This window comes from Platichthys flesus, chromosome 11, assembly GCF_949316205.1.
Source record: "Platichthys flesus chromosome 11, fPlaFle2.1, whole genome shotgun sequence".
In the NCBI taxonomy this organism is placed as follows: domain Eukaryota; kingdom Metazoa; phylum Chordata; class Actinopteri; order Pleuronectiformes; family Pleuronectidae; genus Platichthys; species Platichthys flesus.
The window spans coordinates 6,421,623-6,439,282 of NC_084955.1; the positions used below are offsets into that span (position 1 = coordinate 6,421,623).

Below are 17,660 nucleotides of genomic sequence, written 5' to 3' on the forward strand. Positions count from 1 at the left end.
GCAGTGTCAAGTCACACTGAGATAGACATATCAAAGAAAGAGCTCCTCTGATTGTCAAAATAAAAGCTTTTTTCATTTAGAGGTCATGAGCTGATCTTCAGATTACTAGGGTTAGGAAATAAGGCCAAAATTGTATGAAGGTAAATAGTTTCACATCAGGTCAATCATCTTTTTTTTTCACTCAATCCGTATCGGTCCTTTAATATTGAATATCTTCATTGCCATAACAACACTATATAATTCTATTTTGTACATTTTGTTCTTAGAATACGTTAAATCTAACCAAAATAAATAAAGCAATATTAAATATTTGTGACGGCTTGGCGTAAAAAATATGTCATACATATTACATTTATTTTAGCATTACATTTGATTTGTACTCTTAATTTTTAATACATCTTGGTAGGTCCTCCATAAATATGATTATTTTGTTTACTCTCATATATATAGATAGTTTGGCCATTATAATTTGAGGCTGCATTTGTTCTTTTGTCAAAATACGAATATGAATACTTAATTCTCTATCTGTGCAATTCAGTCTTATGGGCAATCCTGTAACGCTGTATAGATTCTGTTCACATTATATATTCTGTTCACACTGTACACATTGTATATATTCTACAATGTTCACATTATAGATTATGATTACACTGTATCTGTTCAGGTCACATGACACATGTGACACTGTTCACATTGTCAATATTCAGTTTACATTTGATATATTCCGTTCACATTGAACATATTTTTTGTATTGTTTGTGTTGTTATTTACATTGTATATGCTCTATTCACATATTATATACATTTTATTTATACACTGTGCGTGATGTTTACATGTTGGTTGGTTTATACAAGGTTTGTATTTTTACTGTCCTCTTTGCTTCTGTAACATGACAAAATTTAAACATGGTGGACTAATAAATGATTATCTTATCTCATCTCATCTTATATTATCTCATCCCATCTTATCTTAACAACTTTGAACTATGGTGCTTTGAATGTTGTTTTATTTTCTCTGCTCCCACACAACATCCGGTCCTGACTCGCAGCTCTCCACTGTCTTGGTGTAAACACTCGCTCCAAGTGTCTGCGCGTTTCTCAGCTTCGCTCCGTCAACTTTACTTCAGATAAAGTCATCAGCGCGCTGTGACGCACCGCGGCAGGTCGTTTCGTGGACTTTCCTCCAACATGGAGCCTCCGGACTTCGAAGCCATGAACTTCACGGTGCAGCAGGTGCCGCCGAAGTACCCGCTGTGTGAGGAGTGGAGGGACGGCGCGGAGGGCTCCGTCTTCCACCTGGCGCACATCCTCCTCTTTCTCGGCTTCATGGGCGGCAGCGGCTTCTACGGGCTCCTCTACCTCTTCACCCTCCTCACGCTGGGCTTCTTCTGCGCCTCTCTCTGGGCTTGGTCGGACCCGTGCACCACCGACTCGTTCCTCTGGACCTTCGCGCTGTTCGCCGCCAGCCTGGCGCAGTTGGTGCACGTCGCCTACCGGCTGCGGGGCGTCTCCTTCGAACGGGACTTCCAGGAGCTGTACCAGTGCATGTTTCAGAAGCTGGGGGTGTCGCTCACACAGTTCGGGAAGATCGTGGCCTGCTGTGAAGGAGACGTCCACACCTTGGAGCCCAGCCACTGCTTCGCCATCGAGGGGAAGACCCCCATAGATAAGCTGTCGGTGCTGCTGTCTGGCAGGTGACTGCACGTGTCTCACACCGAAGTGCTCCACTCGAGTTCATACATCAAACACACATCAGATAAAGACAGCGCGACTTTTTCTTTTGCCAGAGTCACTTAAACACTTCAGCCTAAAAACTGAATACACTGACGTCATGAAGCCTGATTTGTACCATGCATCATGTAGGAGCTGCAACATGTTTGAGGTCATTACTGCTGACATGTTTAGTGTTCCCAATAAACACATGATGCACTGTGATTCATTTAATGCACTGGCCATGCAAATTAATGAAAAAGTTCAACATCATTATACATCCTCATTCAAGCAGTGGTGCATCTTGGATTTTTATAGTTCAGGGCCCATAAAGGGGCCACAAAGAGGGGGGAGGTATATGTCCAACATCCATGCATAGTTTTTTAATTTACTAAGGTGCAAATGTAAGACCTCCCTTGTTTACTGTTAGCACTGTAGCTTTGAGCAAAGCCACACATCATTAAATATATGTAGAAAATGTTTCCTTTCTTCAAACGTATTGTCTTCTATAAAGAAGTGTAGGAAATTTAAACAATTCTTAAAATATTGTCACATTTATTGTTGTACCGTTAAAATAGTGACTTTTTCTTTACTAATGATAGGACGGGGCCACGTCTGATTTCAAAATCTGATTTCACCTAGGGCCAGTGCCCCCCTGGATCTGCCCCTGCATTGTAGTATAATCACATTTTAATTATAAATACATATATTTCATAGCTCATTAGATGTTATACCTTCAGTGTGCCCCCTTCTGACATCACCACACTAAGCACCAGCATGGATAGGAGTGAAGATATGTCTTGCTATAATTTATTAATCTCCCTTAAGATTTCTAATACGAGTCAGGAGCTGTGAAGTGGAGCCAAGGTTTCAGTGTCATCATGATCTGTGTTCAGGGCGTGTTGATGACTGCTAATGACTTGTATATTGAAGTGCAGCAATGCATGTTGTGAATGAATCCAGCCTCAACAGAGTTTTTCAAATTTCCCACAGCTAACGTCTCATGGAATGAGAAGCAGAGAAAACAACTGTCAATAGACATAAAGTGTGTGTTTCCATGAGGGAAGTGGAGATTTGTCAGGATTCAACGCAGGGGACACAATGGAATGATGTACAAGATGGGATGTACTGTCTTTATATATATACGATGATTAGTTTGCAGGGGAAAAAACTAGTTTGTTCAGTGCTATGTTTTAAACAATAAACACTGAAAAAAAATGACTGATCACATACAAGTACGACAGTGTATCAGGCTCATTGTGGGTAAAACAAATTTAAAAGGGAGGATATACGACATACAGGCAAACATGAGGTGAATATGAAGCTAAAATAAAGGTGTGACCAGTGATATCCTTGCATCTGTCCATTGTGTTTTGTTTGATGCACAATACTATTAAATTTGTAACGTTCTCTCAAATATATGACATTAATCCCAGAGAATATTCAATCTTTTTGGGAGGGTTTCTCGTAAATGTATCTTTTTAATCTACTATAATATCTTATGGTTAACAATACAACTTCAATGTCAGACATTGGGTTCTTTCTTGGAACATAACCTCCGCCCTAATATCTGGTGGCCCTGAAGTGGAAATCACAAAATACAACAGCAAATTGCAAAACAATAGCAAATCATAAAACACAAATCACAAAACACAACAATTACAAAACACAAATCACAAAATACAACGGCAAATTGCAAAACGCATCAAAACACAACAAATAAGAAAAGCCAATGGAATTACTTCTAATGCAAAAGGTAGGTACCTGCTATCGACGAGGCTCGTCGCTTATTGGACGGATGCGCTTTCCATGTGTTTTGTGATTTATTTTTGTGTTTTGCACATCAGGGCCACTAAAAGTGTTAAAACCTTAAGGAGGATTGTGTTGCTGCAGTGATGATGTCTGATGGTGCCTGATTAAGGGATGTGTTAAAGGTTATACCAAACTCAAATGCTTATCATCTCATCATAATAATCTAGACTTTGAAGCACACTGTAAGTCACAGCAGCTATATTTCCAGTTGTTCAACAGGACCTCATCTGTAAGACAGTCTCAATGGTCATGGTTTTATCAGCACTGTCTTGTATTCTGTGTGATTTAGTGTTGACGTGTCCTTCATGTAGCAGTGTTTCCCTCTGGAAATTTAAAATCGACTCTCCCTCCATCCTCCAGAGTCAGTGTGACAGTGAATGGAGAGTTTCTGCATTACATCTACCCGTTTCAGTTCCTGGATTCTCCTGAGTGGGACTCTCTCAGACCAGCAGAGGAGGGCATCTTCCAGGTTCAGTTCAACTCATGCATTTCCAAAAACACATTTCAGGCAATTTACCTTCCCTGCCCACAAATTTCCATGTCCTCAACAAACTGCATCCTCTTTCTTTGTGTCATAGACCTTTTGTAGCTATTTTTCACAGAAGAAGTTTTGACTTATCATGGCATGAAAAGAAATGTGTAATTTACACCCTGACCAATATAATGTTTGGCTGATTTCATTAGTTAATATTATACTATCACAATTAACTGGGTATCTGATGTTATATATGTGCTGATATGAAAACTTAATAGAAAAACCTAATACAGAAATGGTTGGTAGGGTAATTTAGAAATGGTAAATGCAATACACAGAGCAGGCTATCCTCACAAAGTAATTGACCAACTACTCATACATATATATCAAAGATAAAGATAAAACGAATGTCAACCAATATATATCAATAGAGGAATATTTCTAAAATCTGTATTGGATTTATCTACAAAAATCAGACTGTAAGTGTTTGTGTATTGTGTATTATTGGGGCAATGGAATGGACTGAATGGCTTTGACACTACAATACAATGTTGTGAAAAAGGCTTGTTGCTGTTCAAAAACTGGCAAAAACACATCAATGAGCAACATTATTCTTTATTACCATAGAAAACACACACACACACAAACACACTGCAGTTCTCTTGAATTACTCATACACCTTACTGCTGCTCCTAATTAGCACCCAACATTGATTATGCCTTGATTTCTCACAAACTACAGTGTTTAATATCTGTTTTCATTTTAAATGGCTTTTTACAGTATTTATAAGGTGTTCAAGATCCCCTTTGTGTGCAGGACGCTGTGGGCTTGCAACTGAATGAAGGAATAACACATTATTAGTTTGTCTTTTATGGGATTTGATAAAATAAAGACGAAACACTTGCTGTAGTCTTAAAATGCACTACTAAAGGGGACTCTGATTTTTTTAAATGAATGATTCAGGACCTATTTCTGCTCCTAGAATGTCAGATGTCCCTATTAAACAGGGCAATGTGTCTAATAAAGAGGTAAAGGTGTGTTAAAGTAAACCATGTGAGACAAAAGTGCTCTGAACACAAAGTTTCCTCTTTTACTTGTTCTTTGGGCAAGTGGACATCAGCACATCACAGATTTCTTGATTCGGTCTTCTACTCCAAGCACACATTGTTCCCCCAAATCTGTCTACTGGAGAAGTATTAAAGGCATTTCCTGTACTATTGAGATATCGGAGGGTGGAGGTTTAATATACAGTTATTTAGTGATGGCAGCAGAATATTAATTTAACAGTAACATTAACCTTTGCATTTTTTTGTGTTTCCATAAGAGTAATTTCCATGTAATGATGGACAAGGTGGTTTGTTCAGTGCTATGTTTTAAACAATAAACATATTATGACATTGATCACCTTTAAGTAAGACAGTGTATCAGGTTCATTGCGGGTAAAACAAAATATAACAGGGAGGATATAAAATATTTTTAAGAAACAATTTGTATATTCTCTGAGATCATAAATTAGTGAGATCAAACTGTTTCATACTTTACACCATACTTTGATGATGATGATCAGTCAGCTGGCAGGAGAGTGAGGTACAGAGCAGATTGATGAGATGAGCTGCTTATGGAGAGGAGTGTTCTGTTCTGTGGTGAGTGTGCAGGCAGACAGTCGAGAAGCCATACAGGCAAACATGAGGTGAATCTGAAACTTAAATAACGGTGTGACCAGTGATATCCTTGCATTTGTCCCTTGTGTCTGATGCAAAAAACAATTAAATGTGTAACTTTATTCTCAGAGGAGTCCTCACTTTCTCTCGGTTTATTGTAAATATATCATTTTAATCTAAAATCTATATAAACAAGGACAATGTGTCGAATACAGAGGTAAATGTGTGTATAAGTAAATCCTGTGAGACAAAAGTGCTCTGAACACGAAGTTTCCTTTATTTCTTGTTCTTGGGGCAAGTTGACATCAGCACGTCACAGAATAATATATTATCAGTAACATTTACTTTTGTATACATTGACGGCAGAAGTTTCACAATTCAATTAGCCTTTTAAATTTCACTCATTATCTACTCACCACTCTGACATGGAGGGATGGGTGAAGTGTTCTTCTGTTGTGTTATTACGTCTGAAGTCTTGGGCACCATTCATTTCCATTGTTTACTTCTGAGACTCCAGAAGCGTTCTGTGGACTCAACCACTTCACCCACCCCTCTATCGGCATAGTGATGAGTAGATAATAAGTAAAGTTTCTCTTTTGGCTGAGCTATCCCTTTAAAAATGTCTAATTTGATATTACACATTTCAGTCAGATAATCGAGGGGGTACATAACAGGATGCTTATACACAAATTAAGTCTTTTAAAGAAAATTCTCAGAATTCTACAAAGCTCAATAATGGAGTCTCACACTTAAAATATATAAAGCTGGAAATGAACATAATAGGTCTCCTCAAACTGTCCATGCTCCCTGTGAATTGTGACATGTTTAAAACTGGATTTCATCAGATCATATGTGATACAGACATTTATATCAGCAATAGACCAAAAATAAAACAGTAGTTTATCATAACTTGGATCTTAGCTTGAATACCAGTTTACTTCCTTACAGCCTTGTCTCTCTGTTGAATGTGTTGCTCTCCACAGGTGACCCTGCGTGCCGATAACCCCTGCCGCTACGTGGCGTGGAGGAGGAAGAAACTCTACCTGCTTTTTGCTAAGCATCGCTACATCGCCAAGATCTTCGCCCTCGTTGTGCGCAATGACATTGCAGAGAAGCTGTTCTCCCTTAATGATAAGGCTTTCAGCGAGTCCGGCCGCCGCTATGATCTCCGCTTACCAAGTTACTGTCACATGCCAGGAACAGAATTAGAAGGGGCAGATGTCCTGCAAGTGCCGGTGCAGGGTGGGAGGACGGCCTGAACACACACACACACACACACACACTTGCACACACAAACACACTCTGCTCTAGGCCTAAAACACTTGGAAGTGACTCACTGTGTGTAGGAATGTAATGTAAATATAGTGTTATTTAAGAAGGCCAAAGTGTGACTGTACCATTTAGGGAAAGTAGGTCTCAAATGCAGTTGTATCATATTTGCTTATGTTTTTAGATCTCAATAGGCAGTAGTAGGTAAGTGGAGCTGGCAGTGATGTCAACAGTTATGTTTCCAGGGAGTTCTATAGATTTATTTGAAAAGGCTCACATGACCGATCAATCAGTAGGCTACATTACAGCTGCCTTGTTAACAAGTCCTTATATCGTCCCACCCATGGGACGATTTGGCCTATGTTGTCTTGCGTTCAGTGTGTTTCACATGACCTAGATATGTGATGCATTGAAAGCTCGGAAACACTTCACCAAATCAGCCAAAACATCCAAGTTAGCACTTGTTTAACTTCTGTTCTGTATCTTTTTTTCAGTCAGACTTACTTGTTTGGAATGCTAATGTTAATAACAATTTTATCTCATAGACAAATGGTCAAATGGTCTGTATTTATATAGAGCTTTTATGGTATTGATGACAACTCACTAGACTCTGTATAAAGATGGACAACTCGTCTCCATTTCCTCCCACTACCCAGAAGTGGTGCCATATACAATGTGAATGCTGCTAGTTTACACCAAAGACATTGTTTTTTTTTATTTTATATCAAATAACAATTTGAAACCCTACTTATTACAAACATCATAGTGGTAACAGCTACCTAAAATGGCAGAAGACATCTTTGAGAAACATGATCTTGACCTCGATTTTACCTTTTTAGTTTTGTCTCGTCCACTAACATGGAGGCAATATTTATCGTCTATATTGCAGGCCAGCCACCAGAGGGCGTTCAGGACACCTCTGCTTCACCTTTTGGGGAATCGCCATGCTGTCGATCTTTATAAACACATTACATTACATGTCATTTGGTGGATGCTTTTATCCAAAGCGACTTACAGTTGAATGGAAGGCATCTAGTTCTTTAAATAGATTAATGGTGTAAATTCACAGAGAGGTGCTTTCATTGGCCATTCAATATCTAGAAATGTAAAGAAAGAAATAAAACATAAAGACTAAGTGTGGAACTTTTCCGATGGCTTGGTGAATAATTCCTCACTATCATTATTGTGGCTGAACCCAACTACAATCTCAAATCATACGTTTACTGATAGCCAGCTGCTTTGAACTGTGTACTAGACAAGCTTGTGTTCCTGTAGTAAATATCATGTGTAGTTGCTGGTTTGGAGCCACTTGGCTTGACAGGTAGTATTCATCATTTCTTCATAGAAGCAGTTTAAAGTGATTAACCGTAGTAGATTTTGTGAAAATGGTGTTTGTGTGTATGTAAATAGTTGCAGACAAATGACACTAAAGATTGTGCTGTTCAACTAAGGTCAAATGAACCTATAGGTGAATTCATGTTATTTATTTTAGTTAGTCATTTATATTACATTATACATGTATAAAGTGACATTAATAGGAGGCTGTAGATGTCATAACTGAATAAGATTCTGTGATGTGCAATATTGACAGATTAGATCGGTGACTCTTGTTGTTAGATTGTGCAAATGTAAAATGAAACTGTCAATAGGCTAATTGTGTCTATATTTCACTTTAAAAAATAAATGTAACTTTATTTTACTATATTGATTTTTCTAGTAAACACTTACACACAATGCAAACAATATAAAATAGACTGGCTACAATATGATGTTTTAGTACTTTTATGTAATCGGTCTTTAAGACTATAGTCAAAATTCTAAATGCTTTTCTTTTTCTTAAGAAGAAATAACAGACCTGATCCTCCTCTGGAATAACTGGATGTCGTAACAATGTATAACTTTTTTTAAATACCTGACAATATTTCAAGAAGTATTAATCTGTACCAAATTTTATTTATTGATTATCTGTTATTCACCTGTTTAGACAACTTATTTACAAAAGCTGTCATTGGACTTAACTTGTTCAATAAAGACAGAAAGAGAGTAAAGAGGAGAGAATGATAGGTGTTGATTTGAGCTCTGTCTCCCCTTGTCGGAGCTATGAGACATTGCAGGCGCACTGCTCTCGCCTTCTTGCCTATTTTAGTCTCCTCACTGAGGAATGTGCGACGCACACTGTGCAGCCCTGACGCGAGGAAGCAGCCGCAGCCACAGCACCGTCTCTGCCCCTTCTTCCTCGGAACCAGCCCCTCATCCTCTGCCGTGCACAGCCCCGCTTCACCCACACCAGCCCGGGGAAACGGTGAGTAACAAGCCGCCCTCTCCTTCCGGTACTTTTACTTTGAGAGAAAGTTGGAAGGACGAGGTAAATATCTGAAGCTTAAGAGTACAACCATGTCTATTTTTACTCACTCAAACACACACACACACACACACACACACACACACACACACACACACACACACAGCTGTCAGAGTGGGAGCCTAGCTCAAATATGAATATAATTTGAGAGCACATGTTTTTGCATGTTTAAATTTCATGTTTGAGCCTAGATGTATAACAGGATGTTTCTCTGTGTGTGTGTGTGCGTGTGTGTGCGTGTTTGTGTGTGGGTGTGTGTGGGTACGTGTGTGTGACGAACTGGACATGAACTGCTCTTAAAGTCAAGTTTATTTATAAAGCTCATTTCAAACAACCAGAAGTGAGCAACATGCTGTACAATGCAACAACTTAAAGAGAGGTAGAAGAAAGAAAAACAGAAACATAAAAGACTCAGGAGTGAATAATAACAACATGAGGACACTTGAATCTCCACTCTACCCTTCAACATGTTAATGGGAGGAAACTGTTTCAAAGTTGATGATGTGGTTATGGGAAAGGGGCAGAGGAGCTCAGAGTTGTGGTGGCGGAGTTAGGCTATGGAAAGCTTTAAAGGGATAGTTCACCCAAAAATGAAAATTCACTCATTATCTACTCACCACTATGCCGATGGAGGGGTGGGTGAGGTGTTTGAGTCAGGGGTAAAAAGTGTTGCAGCCAAATCCAATACAATTGAAGTAAATGGTGACCAATTAATCAAACGTAATAAAAAATCAACAGAAAATGTTAATGTTAATGTCATGCGGACATCTGGATGTCCCCTCCCGAGCAGCACAACGTTTACGTTTGAAGAATCAGTCACCATTTACTTCAACTTGATTGGATTTGGCTGCAACACTGTTTACCTCTGAAACTCCATCGGCATAGTCGTGAGTACATAATCAGTGAATTTTCATTTTTGGGTAAACTATCCGTTTAAAAACAATTAAAAGACTTAATTCTACATTTAACTTTGAGGAAATACCAGGATGCAAGTGAGATGCTGTCTCTCTTCCGGTTACAGCAGTTGAAACAACAGATTAAAAAAAAACTGAAAAAGCAAAAACAAATAATCTCAGCTAATATAAATAATAAAGAAAAATAAAATACAATAGGGTTCTATTAGTATTCTATTAGTATTCTATCAGTATCCAAATCATGGTAAAAAAAGAGCAAATCACAACTAGCTTTTATGTATACATAATTGTAACAGTCATGAAATGGCTGCTCACAAGCTGTAGAAAGACTGATGTAAACAAATTGTTTGCACTTTTAGAAAATATTAATATTCATGTACTTTTTATAAATGTGTCCATAAAAAATTGTGATTGCTGTTATTTAAATTACTTCTCCTAATGCGACCCTGACATCAAAGTAGAAGAACAACAATGCGAAACAATTTATGTTGCATATTCAGTACACACACACGCACAAATCATTGTCTAGGCAGCACATTAAAGCATCAATATACTTAAAGCACATTGATAATTGTACCAGTGTGTTCTGCACAACAGTTTTTTTTATGTCTGCCACATTATCACATATCAATATTTGCATCGTTAACTGAAGCTCCAACTCGTAACCCTTTTGTAAAGGTAATGTTTAGAGCAGCTATTCCCAAATTAACTCTGAGGGTGATTGTAGATTATTTTGTATGTGTTGTGAGAGCAGGAACCATCTCAGAATAATTTGCAACATTCACCCTATGTCAACCGGATTCACCTGAATAACATAAGTTAAATAAAATAAAATGAATAAACAGTCAGATTTACTGTCTTTGTGCAGGCCAAACCTGAGCTAAAAGTACACATAAATTAACATAAACAACATTTAAATGAAAATGTTGCTCCAGGTCCACAATGTGTGAATAGGAAACTGTTTGCTGACATGTTTACCATGACAACTTCATAAATTATTAATACATGTGATGACTAAAAACAAACAATAGACACTTTGAGTTTAAAATGCTAAGTTAAAATCAAGTGCCACTGCTCTGTGAGGATGAGCACATGCTGTTTTCTTTCAAACATCTTTATCAGCCCTGAATAATTCATCCAATCACATCTACTCTAACCTTGCCCCAGTTTCTAAGGTGACCCCTGCTGAAGGATGTCCTCCCCCTCGGATCAACCCCTCCTCTCCTTCACCGGCCTGCCCCCCTTCCCCTCGCCCACGCCAGGATTCGCCCTCGTGCCCAATGCTACCTCGTGCGAGGAGTGGGAGCAGACCCACCACCTCCTCTTCCATCTGGGAAACCTGTCGCTGCTGCTGGGCCTGGTCATCCCAACCACCATGGGCCTGCACATGATCCTGCTGCGCCTCCTGCTGATGACAGGTCAGCCCACAGCGCCCCCTGCCGAATGGCATCTCTGTTGTCACCAGAGGGACTACAAGATTAACAGCCTCTGGAGATGATTTATTGTAATCACAAATCTGCTCTGTGTCAATGCATCAGTAAAAATTATCAATACAAGACTTTTGAGTAGTCAGTTGAGCTAAGTTCACGTTTGGAGGATTAGTATTTTTTTTCTTAGAGTTTTTCTACACAGAGAGGGATCTCTTCGGTACTGGGTCCTGTCCGAGGCCCTAAAAGGCTCTGATCGTGGCAGAAAACGGAAGGAGAGAATGGCAGATGGAAAAAAACACTTCCAACATGTTTATCTTCTCCTTGGAAAGAGAGTGGAGACAGGAAGCAGCAGGATTTATGGGAAAAATTGCCATTTGGACAGTTCATTTATTTATATTAGCCTGTCTCCGGGGGTTTTACAGAGGAAAAGAAACAGACACAGTAGAGAGGAAGAGTAAACGCACACAGCTGAAAGAGTTAAAGCTAACTTCAAAACATTGCCAGTAAAATAATAACAATTATCCTAAGTAAATACAGAAAATCAATTAAAATATTAATAATGTGTTTATTTTTAATTTTAAAACTACTCCTTTTACTTTTTTTTCTTACCAATTTAACAGTTTTAAACAAAACAATAAGTAAATAGGTGCTGGGGAATTTTCCAAGTTTTATCAGTGTTGTGAAACTGTAATTCACACATGTGGAATACACTTTAAAAATGAGTTCTAATACACAACTGATCCATACTGATAGATTTAAGTCATTCACACTAACAGATGTTAGTGGTAAATCTGGCTCCAATGGTTCCACCACAATCACAAACCTTGTAAGTTATTCCTTTTGCCTGTAGTGTCTTAAGCTAATTTTGAGCTTATTATCCTCTCAATGTGCTGCTTTTATTTCATTGGCTACTCTTGACTATTCAAATTTGCACTTTATCATGAAAAACACAGACATTGATTATTCATCAATCATCAACACACTATCTCAGGTCAAAATTACTATAATTAATATCTCTCTCATTGGTTTTAATAGACCAAGTCATTCAAATCTGAAAATAAATGTATCGACGATAAATTTACTTTGGTTTGGTTTTAGATTCTGAATCTTTATTTGTTTCTTTGTTGTGTGTCTTTATCTGCGGCAGGATGTGGTTTCTACATTGCCTGGGCGGCTCTGTATAGGTGCAACCTGGATGTGATGGTTTGGAACGTGGTTTTTCTGGTGGTCAACTTCATGCACCTCTTCTACCTCCTGTACAAGCGAAGGCCAGTGAGTTCTACAGCAACAAGCTCTCCTACCCATTTCAACAGTCACTTCAAATTCAGGCCAGTCAGTGGTTTTTTTTCCAACCGAATTGAAATACTGAAGCAGACATTGGGGAAACAGAGTGTTTATTTATGCAGGGGCTCAGTGTTGAGTTTTTCTTGGCTGACTCTGGCAGGAAGCAGCTCATCCTCCTGGGTTCACTCCTGCTTTATGCTAATAAGATGCAGGTTGAATCAAATCCATGGGAGCCACCGGGGGAAATAAAAAAAGGGGCCTCTAGCATGCTGATAGAATCAGACCAGGACTTTTCATAATGAGACAGGAGACTTGTCCTCCTCGGTCACTCCTCCAACTCACTGACTGTAATTTCACAGCAGCATCACTGTAGTTTGATTTCACATCACAATCAACAACGAGTTACGTTTGTGTCTCTGCTCTTGTCAGATTAAGATCGACAGGGAGCTGCGGTCGGTCTACAAGCGGATGTTTGAGCCGCTCCATGTGAAGGAGGCTCTGTTTCAGAGGCTCACGGGACAGTTCTGCACCATCCAGACACTGAAGAAAGGCCAGGCCTACGCTGCGGAGGACAAGACGTCCGTGGACGAACGCCTCAGCATTCTCCTCAAAGGAAAGTATGTGCTGCTTGTTTGGCTGTAGGTGCAGCTCTTATTCTTTGTCAACCATCTTTTATATAAAGTTTCGTTTGAGTCTGAGCATTTGAGTCAAATTGTAGGACTGACTTATACTGTACTGTCTGCATGCAACACAAACCTGGACTAAGTGGACTTGTTATTTATTATTGATTTTAACACAAAGATTTAGGGCTGAAATTCTAGAAGGTAAATAAATTAGGATTCAAAAGGTATCAATAAAAAATGCTAAAGATAGAATTGATTCAGCTTCTCTGTTTACTTATCTGCTTTTGTCAGTTTCATCATGATAAACTTAAATTCCATATTTATAGATCTCAGCTTGAATTTCAAACCTTTTAACTGTTTTTGATGTCAAATTAATAACCCTCTGTTTAATTTGGAACTGCAAAGAAACCATACTTGTTAAAATCACTTTAGAAAACATTGCACTTTTGTAAAATTGTAAGATCCTAGTTTTGAATTGGCTCTTTCTCTGGGACAGGATGAAGGTGTCGTACAGAAACCATTTCCTCCACAACATCTACACCAACGCTTTCATTGATTCTCCAGAGTTCAGGTCCACTCAGATGCACAAAGGAGATAAGTTCCAGGTAATATGAAAACAGAAAAAGAAATGACCAAACCCAATTTTTGCTGTTGTTAGTGAATTTCAAAGAATCAATTAAAAGAACACAAGGATTTTACCCGCCCTGCCATCCACACCGACCCTTAATGACTGTGAGGTGAAATGAATAATGTGTCAGTGTTTTAATGAACGTCCTACTGCTCCTTCTGGTACAGTGATAGAGCATATAACATATAACATGTTGAAAAACAATGGTTTATTGTGATTGATTGGCAGGTGACCATCGTGGCTGAGGAGAACTGTAAGTTCCTGTGCTGGTCTCGAGAGAGGCTCACCTACTTCCTGGAGTCAGACACTTTCCTCAGTGAGGTGTTCCGCTACCTCATTGGCAAAGACATCACCAATAAACTGTACTCTCTGAACGACCCCACCCTCAGTGACAAGGTGGGTCGAGCTCCACTGTCAGACTCTAGATTTACCCTCTACCATAACTATTCATATTGTGGTGATGATGATTATGATGAGGATGAGGAAGATGACGGTGTTTGGATGTGACCCAGGCACTGAAGAAGATGGACCGTCAGCCCAGCCTGTGCTCGCAGCTGTCTATGATGCAGATGAGGAACAGCATGGCGAGCGCCAGCGACACCGATGATGTTCTGAACCAGATCCTACGAGGAGGATCTGCTGGATCGTCCGTCCGTAAGTCACATGCTCACCCAACTCAGTTGTTACTGAGTGTAGAGTTTCAAAGTGGTTCAATGTTTCTACATTTTTGACACTTGGAAGCAGCTATCTAAAATATCCACTTCTCCCTCAGCCAATATTTGTTGAACTGCAGTGACATCACTCAGTCAGTGAACAGATTGAAAGCATCATGTGCATTAGGAGGAGACACTCCAGCAAACCAAATGTTTGGATGTTCTTCTACCCGGCACACAGGCTAAAAGCACCTGCAGTGCATTGTTGCTCTTAAAAGTACTCTCTGAGCCCAGCAGAGCCACAGCATTTCTGTTCTGCATTAAGTTCTTAGTGTTTTAACTCAGCTACGAGTGGTGATGGATACACATGGGTTAGAGTTAGGGGCTGTTTTCTGCTTCCAGAATATCTGCTTGTACATAGATCCTCTGCTCTGTGAGTGTATGGACCTCCTTCTCAAGTGTGACTCATCGTTTGTCTTTTGTGACGTTGGACCCCTTCAATGAGCTGCCGAGCCAAGATCCTGAATTGTTTCTGTCTTTAAGTGTAAATATTCTTTCTAGAAAAATCTCCTGGCACCAAGGCCTCCAAGATGAACCCCATAGAAGAAGCCATGGAGGATGACGTTTTCAAAGAATCTGCTACCTCCGATTCTCAGCGTATGCCCAGCACGTCCACTGAGGAAGTGTAGTCCGCAGGGGACGAATGGACACAATCACAATTATTAAGTTGGTGTGTTTTTCAACCTAACATCCAGAGCCTGATTGAACGCCAACATGGCTGATTCTAACGAAATGTCAAAAGACATGTGTGTGGTCATGTAGAATTGTGTCTTCAATTTGTAGTTTCTCCACCATAGAGCACTGACAAGTTATATGTATGATGTAAAATGTCAGCACAAATCTTGATCACAATTCATTCAAATCTAAGTTATGAAAAGTTAATGTTTTTAAGTAAACAAATAATGTTGGTATACCTATTTTTATGAAAGTTGCGTCAGTTGATTAATTTGGCTCAATTATTGTGAAGATGGAGGACATGACATCTCGGAAATGTGACGCAAAAACATCTGGATCACCCCCTGGTGGCTGGATGGAGTATAGGCCCCAAATCCCACGTCCTCCCTGTTTTTCAGAAAATGGTCTCTTACATGCTAGGTTTTTATTAAGGTATTTGATGCTATAAAAAGTGGGTGTGACCTTGTGATTGACATTGGTTATGGCTTCACTTCCGATCACACGGCACAGAATCTGGCTCTAAACTACATCAACAGTGCAAGATAGCGGCATATGTGTGCTGGAAATAATGGCTTAGTTTTTGTTCAGTTGGAGGAAGTGGAGTTGTGTCGTCAATCTTTATATACAGACATTGATTTGATCGCAGCCGAAGAAGATGGAACCAGAGATATTATATCTTTGTATTCCCTCATGGCAATCAATATCACATTCTTATCACGTTCTATTAACGACATATACGTATTTTCAAGTGATATATAAGTTACAGTATGCTAGAGTTCTTTGATCATCAAAAGAGAATGAGAGCAATTCCTTCTGGAGAACATAACTGATCAGTTTCTTTTCTCTGTGTGATAAAAGCATTGATAAAAATCCATTTTGAATGTATTTTTTGTTTTATAAGCACAAGCATACATCTCAACATCCACAAATAGCTTTTCTTAGTGTGGATTTTCTTCAGAAAATATTTTATCTGTGTGTTATATATTCTTGTTTAAATTTTTGTACTAGAAACCAGTGCACTGTGTGTGTTCAATAAACGTTTGTTTTTAAATGTAATTTGGGAACTGAGTTGTAAAAAGGTATCCTAGTAGTGTAGTGCCCCCCTGTGGTCACAATGTGTGCTTATCTCATCACAGTAGGGTCTTGAACTAATTTATATTAATACAACACTGAAACTTAAAAAAATAAAAATTCATTAAATCATTTTCTGATGAGTAAAACAATATAACCACATTGGAACATGTGTCTTGTTTGAATGTTACATGTTAGAGGTGGAAAACTCATATAGGCGGAGTAGTGTGCACAACTGGTAGGAATTAGGATGCTCCACAAACAAGATTCAATTAGGAACATATTCCTAAATAGCACTTTTAGGAAAGATGTCTGCATGACATCTCCACCTGTGGGATAAACCTCTGAGGAGTCAGTCGAAAAGCTCATTACAAAAACTATACAAGCAAACTTTCCAGGGGAGGTCAAACCTGAAAAACTTAAGAGTACCCAAAAAGTAGGTTCACAGTGAACTTGTTGCCAGCTCTGTTCATCACTAACATTTTCCTGATCACAGAAAAAGCAGCAGTCTTTGGCGTGGGGTTAGCTAAAGTTAATCTCAACAGCCAATCCTCCATTTCTCATAATTGATGTTAGCCCTGAATCACACAAAAGAAATGTTACAGTTATGTTTAAACCATTTTGTTGCACAGTTGCAAATACATGGAGATGAAAACTACTTTTGCAGATTCAAAATAGGAAGATGAGGTCCCACTGCCATTTAAGAGTAAAAATAATATAACTAATGACAACAAGAATCTCACTAGAACTGGGGAGTGGTTTATGTGTGTCTCCGTGTGTGTGTCTGTCCATGTAACTGCTACGTGTAGAAAGCAGCTAGGAGGAAGATACAAATTCAACATCAGAAAAAGAAAGACTGACAAGTGCAAATGACAAACTGTGACCTGCAAAACCAATCTAGATGCAAATGTATTTGTGTGCTTTACCCTGTACCACTTTCCCATTGAGATTACTACACATGAGTAAACATTATATTATTTTACATTATATTATATGTCTGACATCTGTTTTATGTTGTACTGAACAATTGTTTC

At 38.9% G+C, this 17,660-nt stretch overlaps 2 protein-coding genes across 3 annotated transcripts; both read left to right on the forward strand.

Annotated features, from left to right (window-relative positions):
• Positions 1–1,071: 1,071 nt before the first annotated feature.
• popdc3 (popeye domain containing 3) lies at positions 1,072–8,387 on the forward strand. Of its 2 annotated transcripts, XR_009923763.1 has the most exons (4): positions 1,072–1,693; positions 3,882–3,990; positions 6,641–7,774; positions 7,828–8,387. XR_009923763.1 is itself a non-coding variant. In XM_062398367.1 (3 exons), exons 1-3 carry the CDS (start codon positions 1,188–1,190, stop codon positions 6,914–6,916), a joined length of 891 nt encoding a protein of 296 aa, XP_062254351.1. In that variant the 5' UTR covers positions 1,072–1,187; the 3' UTR covers positions 6,917–8,387. The 2 variants fall into 2 exon arrangements, 1 of the variants encoding a protein (XP_062254351.1); XM_062398367.1 differs by having other exon boundaries at positions 6,641–8,387.
• A 600-nt stretch (positions 8,388–8,987) lies between these two features.
• On the forward strand, positions 8,988–17,615 carry bves (blood vessel epicardial substance). Its single transcript, XM_062400159.1, has 8 exons — positions 8,988–9,228; positions 11,370–11,620; positions 12,780–12,904; positions 13,346–13,533; positions 14,036–14,144; positions 14,396–14,563; positions 14,680–14,821; positions 15,382–17,615. Exons 2-8 carry the CDS (start codon positions 11,395–11,397, stop codon positions 15,507–15,509), a joined length of 1,086 nt encoding a protein of 361 aa, XP_062256143.1. The 5' UTR covers positions 8,988–9,228; positions 11,370–11,394; the 3' UTR covers positions 15,510–17,615.
• Positions 17,616–17,660: the final 45 nt, after the last annotated feature.